This window comes from Cariama cristata, unplaced genomic scaffold, assembly GCF_000690535.1.
Source record: "Cariama cristata isolate BGI_N322 unplaced genomic scaffold, ASM69053v1 scaffold17057, whole genome shotgun sequence".
NCBI classification, from domain to species: domain Eukaryota; kingdom Metazoa; phylum Chordata; class Aves; order Cariamiformes; family Cariamidae; genus Cariama; species Cariama cristata.
Window position 1 is genome coordinate 37,634 of NW_009627303.1, and position 8,194 is coordinate 45,827.

Here is an 8,194-nt window from a genome sequence, read left to right on the forward strand (position 1 = left end):
TTTTTGCCTGTTTTCCTGGTGTGTGTTGGTTTTTTTTGGTTTTGGTTTTTTTTTTTCCCCACAGAATACACTTGAAAACAGGATGATGCTGCAAAATGCCAGGTACCAGAGAGCTCTCAGGAGTGATCAGGCTAATGTCTTACGTCCTTTTGGCAGAACTGGATTAGATATCACAACACAGCACCGCAGCGAGACAGAGCCTTGGCTACCAGAGGCCATGGCCAAGGTGGGAAAACAGACGATATTTCACTCCGGGTTGCCGCTGCTTATTACGCAAAAGATACCAGAGGTCCCCGACTGAGCTGCTATGTACACTCTCTGGTTTCTTGTTATTGGAGTGGGACAAAACACACGGTTAACAGGAGCATAGGAAAGAGCACACACCTGGAAGACAGCCAGTTACCTGCAAGAAACCCCATGTCACAGCCCCTCGCAGCAAGGAGCCGGCTGGGCTGTAGCATCAGCCCTTCCACACCGTTATCCCACCCCGCTGGCAACCAAGCGTGCTGCTTTCAGTGCTTGATGCGACCCATATCCATGCCTTCATTCCCCCTCACACGGATGGCAGGCAGTGATCTCCCCAGGGAAATCACAAGGACAACCAAAGTGGGAAGTTACTGGCTAGAAAAAGCCAGCAAGTATTATCAGGCTCAGATTGGGAAGTTCTGGCTTCGACATTTGGCAGCCTGTAGATATCGGATAATAAGCAGCCATCCAAGGCTGCCTCCACATCATTGGAAGCAAAGCAGCCAGGACAGGGAAGGGAAAGGTTAAATGCCAGCGATTTAGCACTTGATTGTATGCACGAACATCTCCAGACACCTGGTTGAATTAAGGTCCCATCGATAATCTGCCTTTGGCTGACAAAAGTCCTGACGTTCCTGGCGAAGGCGGCCGTTGCGTTCTGAGCTCTCCCTGCTGGGATTTGGCCGGGCAGGGTTTACAGAGCAGATGGTGACCTTATATATCCTACCTACTGCACCTTGCATGCACAACCCTAAGAGTTTCAGCCTTTACTCCCCATTGTCCAGATCTCCTTTCAAAAGGGAATACTCCTTACTCACAGCTGGGTTAAGAAGCAACCACCGACAACAGTAATAAACCAGAGAAATGCCCAGTTTGATTTAGGGGTACATGCAACCAAGGAGACACCGGTTCTGAGTTTCCCCTCCAAAACACATTGTAGCCAGATTTTAGAAGCCGATTAAGTGATTTAAGCCACTTCTACTACGAAACAAAATCTGAGATTGGCAACAGTCATTGGACATCCCTCTTTGATTTAAAACACCGTGAAACCAAACAGACCGTCCTTACCGGAGGGACAAGTCATCTGAATCCAATCTTTACTCATTATCTTGTAATATTATGACAAGGTACATAAGAAATATTTTCAGTGGTATCAGAAATGGCAGAAGGTGGCAACGTGTAAGAGCCAGAAACCGAAACGATGTGAAACCAGCCCATTTCCATCACGCAAGCTGAGAACGTGTGCTCTGCTGAAACGAGGTGCAAGCGGAAAGATGTGCCCACGGAGGTGGGGGTGGGCAGCTGGGCCTGCAAGAGGTTGGGGCGGGGGTGTGTGTGTATGCATGTTTAAATTTTGATCAAAAAAATTCCAGCCAGGATCCCTACATCACCGTTTCTTAGCAAGGACAGTCAGAGTGCATTTGCATGCACGTTTTCAGTTCTTGTTTTCATCAAGAAAAGCAGTTGCTCACTGCACGGGGCACAGGAGGGAGACTGCTTGTGCTGTGAATCAAGAAACTCAAAAGATGCAGTTTATGGTCTGTAGGTATGGAAAGAGCCTGTTTCTCAACTCGCACGTCTTGAAACAGCAAGCAGCGATGCTCAATACATGGAACAGCCAGCGCCCCGAGAACAGACACCTCGATCCTTCTGGAAGGGATTAAGAAGAGGCTTGAACTGCTGAAACCAAAGCTCTGAAACCAAAGCTCTTCTACAACAGCTGGTGTCACATTTTATAAAACACATTCTGAAGTTAAGGAAATATCTTGTTTTATTACTTAAAAAATAATTTTTTTTAAAAAAAGTATTTCTGATCAAACTTTTTTGTTTAAAGAAAGGGTTTGAAACAAAATGTTTAAGTTGACTCCAGATTTGGGGGGAGAGAGGGTCTCATACTGGGAAAACCTAAGAAGGACTTTCAGCATTAATTTCCAAACCGAAAAGCTGGCATTTCAAGCTCTTATGGAAATGGAAATAATTTTCCCACTTGATTGAAATTCCAGGAAGTCAGAAAAAAAAGAAACATTATTTACTTGTTATGACAACAGAGAAAGTTGCATATTCAATATTGCTCGTGCTCCCAGATGCCATCTAGTTGGCTGCCATATGCAAGCCACCCCACTTTGGCATCGCATCCAGATTGCATGACAAAGCCAAGTTAAATGTGGCCAAATATGTGACTCTGCTTTTGGAAGCCATATCAACCACCATTAACAAAATTAACAAAATCCATCATTGCCAAGGGCTCCCACACACAGCTCCCCAAAGAGGACGGCTTTCCTTTCCGCACCTATGGAGTTTAAAACTCAAGAAATGTCTTTTCTATTGAACAGAAGCTTTTCATTTCTGACTCGAGTCATTCCCCAAATATCCAGATATACACTCAGACTGCTGGCGATAAAAGATATTTTTCACTTTTTTCCCCCCAGAGCCCTTCAAAGGGCATGAAACCCAGGAGAAAAATTTTCTCAGACAGATAAATGCACTTGCTGATAGACTTGGACACAGGAACCCCATGTAAAAAGCTTCAGGAGACTAATAATGTGGGTGGAAAATTAAGGCACCTCATAAAAGGTTTTTAGTAACAAGGGAACAGATCACATCAACTTGGAAAGGTTAAAGACAGCAATTTATAGACACTAATTAGGGCCTCTTTTTAAAGTGCCTTTGCAAATGACAAAGTTGGTTTTATTCCAGCGAGGTGGAAAGGGAGCGCAGTAGGAGCTGCCTCGGGACAGCTCCTAAAAGGGTTTACCATGCTTGTCGTTACCACACATTTACAGGAGATTTAAGGGTCGGCACGAAGGGAAACATGGGGAATGTATTTATATGAATAAGCTGTGCAATACTTATACCTTCCCTGAGGAAATCTTCTCCACATTGGAGCAGGACCCAGCCAGCCCCAAGCTTGCGCCTGCTGCTCCGCTAACGGGAACCGTTTTGCTGGGTGCCAAGTCCAAGGTCATCAAACCTGAGTTTTCGTTCACTTTCTGGCTCGCCAGCCACAAGGATCTGCATGGTTAAACTTTTGCAGAAACGCTGTTCTATGCAGCACTCTGACAAAGTTTTGCCTGCAGGATGTAGTGCCAGAAGGTGGGAGCTGAAGGATTTTGCAGCGATGCTTCCCGGAGCCACGGCCGGGGGGCAGGGGGTGCCCGCGGGAAGACAGCTCTCATCAAGAGCTAGAGAAACCAGGGCACCGCCAGCACTGCTGGAAGGTGAATCAGTCCTTCGGGGGCTTTATTTCTCCCTTGGTTCACTGAAGGGAACACAGCTCACTCCCCAGCTAACGTGAACACCTCCAGCTTCTGTCATTCAAGTGGGAGCTCCCGCTGCAAACGGGCTGGGTGTGCAAAGGGACTTCCAGGCAGCAAATGCCACGCGTCTATACAGGCAACCACTTTACCCACCTATGGGATCTCTTTTTTTCAATTTACAGAACATCAGCTCCTCTCCCTGCACTCTGGGGCTGCTTTTATAGGAGCTCAGCGATGTAGAAAGACCTGGACACGAGCAGCCAGGGCAGCTTTTGGGGACAAGGTGCTGCCCTGGGAATGGCAGGACCAGCCTCCTCCCCATGGTTTCAGTCCATCACCTTTTGCAGGGAGGCTCACAGCCTTCAGCAGCACTTACAATTTCTTTGCAATTAGTATGGTAGCTTTTATAAGCATTGGTTTATTGCATTATAAAGCCACTCTCCTTCACAGCCATTAGAACAGCCCAGAGGTTGTATACAACACTGCCGCTCCCTGTGAGCTCTGTGTGGACCGAGCATCCTCCCCTTGGCACCGTCCCCCTGCAACCAGCTCAGATCATGCCTAGGACTGGGTGAGGGCTTGAACATATTTCCACTTCTAACGGTGATTGTGCCTGACACCCCTCCGCAGCACGCCCTTCCCAGCTCCTCCGTGGGAGAGAGCAGAGCGGGTCCAGTATGGCAAAAGGGAGTGCTCTGCTCTCACCTTGGAGCTTACCCGTGAACTGTCTGTAGATATTTCAGCTTCCCAAACCGAAGGTCCCAGCCAGCACACTGCAGCCCAGGAGGACCGCTACCCTCGGTCTGGGGTCACTGCCCATCACCTACTTCTCCCCAGCGTGCCTGTCCGCTCACATCTGCCACCAGCATGTTTGCAGCGTGCTCCCTACCCTCGTTCTGTCAGCAGAGATCCAAAAGAGCTTTTAATAGCAGCTTGTTTGTTAAACCTGGGATATTTTGACAGATCTGTTGCAGAAGATGCAAGGAACAAGCAGGCAGGAGCCGTCACCCCTGTGCAGCTCCTGCCCATGCCAGGGCTGATGCTCCCTAGGAGCCCTTGCCTTCAGTCCTGCTTCACCACCACCGAGACACTGCAATTCTGCAACACGCCCAGTCGCCTGTGGACAAACCTGCATTTCTTACATGGGAAAGAAGTCCTCTTCTCCGAGGTTGTCACATTTGCAGAGTCAGAGAGGTCACAGGCTAGGTGGGAAGCCGGGGTGGCTCAGCCCAGTGGCCATGCCATCAATGGCAGAAGGAAACAGGGATGAGGGAAGGTGCTGCAGATACCCAGGGGTGCACGTGAGCTGAGCAAAACAAGTTCTGCTCTTTCACTTATATCTGGGCAAGGCACAGGGAAAGGACAGCGAGATCAGCACATCCAGGTTCTCAGGGACACGGGGCTGCTCCCTGAAGAGCAGGGCAGGGTTTTGGGCCCACCAGCTCCATCCTACAGGGCTCGGACCCACCATCCTCCTCCATCTGCAGGTTACGCCACAGCACGAGACACCGTCCGGACAAGAGCCAACTCGCTATCCAACTCTGCTTTTTTTTTCCTCAATTGCACAGCACCTACTACCACCCCCTCTCCCTCTTCAGGAATGACAACGTTAAGAATAAATACAAAAGTAGAGAAAAGTACCAAGGAATGGAAATGGCATGCCTGCTCAGAGGTAGCTCGGAGGTGACGCGTGCCAACTGCACTCCAGCTCTCTCACCTTCCTCGTGCTTCTCAACGTCTTAATCATTTATAATTCACCTCCCCCTCCACTTCCCACATGGAAACAAAAGATGATTCATACACCAAAATAATCACTGGGGACCTCCAAAAGCCCACAAATTCCCTCACTTTGGTCTAGGGTACCTGATAAGGAATTTTCCCAGTTTGGTATCTGGGTTTGACTGTGTCCCCTCCTCCCCTTTATACTGGTCCCACAAAGACAGAACCTGCCCACACACTATTTTTAGGACTTAAATTAGTTGACCACAAAACAAATCAGATTTTAAAACTTGAGGCATCTGAAAAATCCAGCTACACAGGGGAAGCACCTGTGGCACCAGGGATGGTGCCCCTGCCCTCTCCAGCGGGTGGAGAGGTGGATTTTTCCACCGAGCAGGGAAGTGCCTTTATCACATTCGGTGTAGCCAGCATCCCATCGGAAAGAGCAATCGATGGCTAAAGCTCGCTACCTGGGCTTGCCTACGGAAAGAGGTCAACACAATTATAGTACCAAAAGAGACCTGCAGCAACGGGTTTTCCCTTACAGGAGGAAAAGAGTGAAGCTGTGAGCTGAAAGCTCAGCTCCTACACTCCCAACAGCAAAGTATCCATGTCCACATGTGTTGTAAGACTGTCGCCTACAGGACCTGACACCGGCATGTTAATGTCACTGCCCGAACACTCGCCAGCCCTGCCTGCTCACTGCATATCCACCCTCCATCAGTGCCGTGTTTGCAAACGCCTTCGCCACTTCTGCATCTCTCACAAAATAAGAAAATGTTTGCAAGGCGGACAGTGAAGGAGTTTTCCTCCTTCCAAACTGCCCAGATCCAAAGCCAGAAAGCAAACCAAGGCTGGGTCTCTCGCAGACCCGTTGGCCCCATCACACCCTCCAGCCCAAGTGCTGAGCAGAGGTACCATCGCTGCACGAAGAGGAGAACGCCGAAATGCCCGTTATCCACCCCAGCGCTGCGACCTTTCACTTACAGGTGGGCAGCTGGGTACAAAACCCAAAGCCATACCCCACCAAGTATCTGCCGGCACAGGCAGAGGCGATACAAGTCGTAAATCTGTCATCTCAGGCAATGCCAACAGACACAATTTCACAGGAGGGTTCTAGCTGGTCTCACTGTTGGGGCTCTCCTAGAAGACCACAACGGCTCAGAGTGAGAAACACAGGTTCACTAGAGTAAAGAGCTGGAAGCAACTGTTAAACCTTTAAAGCGAGGAAGAAACAAATAAAAGCTTGCAGTTTCCAGGGCATTATCACAGGTCTGCTCTCCTAGAGAGAGGCTTACAAATGCAGGCAAAACCACAGAGACAGCAGGGCTTGGCAAACACTTGTAACACACTGCCCAGGCAAGCATCACCGTCCGCCACCGAAGTGCTCCATTTCCAAACAGGTGCAAAACACGCACAGGAGGACAAGTTACGATGCACAAAAGGCCTTCTCAGAGACACGGACGTGACTTTGGGGAGACTCCTCACAAGATGAGGTCCTTGCCTTCCACCCATGTACCAGGGAAGTACACACTGCTTCTTGCAAAATAAGCTGGAAACAAGAGCAACATTCACTACCAGAGATGCAACTCAACGGGCCAGGTTTCCTAACCATCTCCCTTGTTTCTGCCATACCAGGGCACCGGGAAGATCACACCAATTTCACTACCTGGCAGAGTAGCAACCCCGAGAAATGTTTTTACTTCTCTGCAGAGAAATAAGCTCTGGCTCCCCAGACCTTACAGGTTTCCCCCCATGCTGTGCTGAGGCTAATGGCAGTTGAATTTTAGACTTTTTTTTTTTTAACTCCTCCCTTCAGATTTTGAAGGGAAAGCAAAGCACTTTGATCTACTTTGAAATGGTGCAATTAAACCAATTTCTGAACAATTTGCAGTTCTGTTCTATAGGAAGCATTAAGCAAAGCCATGCTTTTCAGTATTTTGAATAGAGAAAAAACTCGTACATCCATGTAGCTCTCAATCCATCCCCCCCAAGCAGGGGAGCTGAAGAGGTTTACACTGACATGTAAATCCCTACGACAGACTTCTATAAAACCACTAAGAGAGGCACACCCAGAAGGCAAAGAAGTGTTTCACACCTTCTGTAAGTAGAAAGTGTGAAAAGAGATGAAAGTCGCCTCCTTTCCTCAAATCTCAGTCGTAACTCCTGCTTTATCCTGGCATCTGTGCGCCCACTCCTGATGTCAGTCTAGGTAACGCCGGTGTCACACAGTGCTCTAAGGACCCCATAGCTATATCAGCGATGGCAACACTCTAGAGATCAACACCACGTCAAGGGTAGTCCAGTCCATGGACGTCAACACAGATGCCTCTGCTCACCACAGCGCTACATGGACCTCACACATAGCCAGACAAAGAAATTACCAGATGCAAGTGCCGTACCTTCCTCCAAGTCGTTCCTCAGAGAAGCCTCCAGCAGAGCAACGCTGGCTTCAAAAGACACTTTCTTTCGGTTAACAGCATTTCTCTTCTTTTCATGCTTCCGCTTCTTGTGCTGCATCTCCTTCTCATACTGTGCCCATTTCTTCAGCTGCTGAGCCCTCCGCTTCTGGGCTGCCCGCAGCCTCTCCAGCGTGGGCACCTTATCCAGCAGCTGCAGCTCTGTCAGGAGGTCCACGTGGGCATCCATCGCTTCTGCCGAGGGAGAGGGGGTGAAGGATGTCCCAGCGGGAAACGACGTCCCACCGCAGGTCCTGTGGATCGCAGCTGTCTGCTGCTATACCAGCATCTTCCGGCCGAGCTGGGAAGGGCCCATCGTAACGTCCGATGAGAATCTGGTGGAAACCTGAAATGAGGAGGAAAGTGTGAGGAATCAACTCTCACCGTCCCGTGCAGACAAGCAACTAAGGCCAACCCTTTGGAAAACACGACAGGCAACACCTACCATCTCAAAAGACAGCTCACTTAATTGCGCTTTAATCGCTTGGTTGTTCTCACCAGCCTTTGTGATTC

General features: G+C 49.1%; 1 protein-coding gene across 2 annotated transcripts in view; it reads right to left on the reverse strand.

The window, feature by feature from the left end:
* Nucleotides 1–7,871, reverse strand: part of PPP1R16B (protein phosphatase 1, regulatory subunit 16B) — a 39,981-nt gene extending 32,110 nt beyond the window's left edge. For both annotated transcript variants that reach the window (XM_009704409.1, XM_009704408.1), the window contains exon 1: nt 7,625–7,871. In XM_009704409.1, coding sequence (XP_009702711.1) covers nt 7,625–7,871 — 247 coding nt within the window. The remainder of the gene's footprint in view (nt 1–7,624) is intronic.
* Between the last annotated feature and the right edge of the window lie 323 nt (nt 7,872–8,194).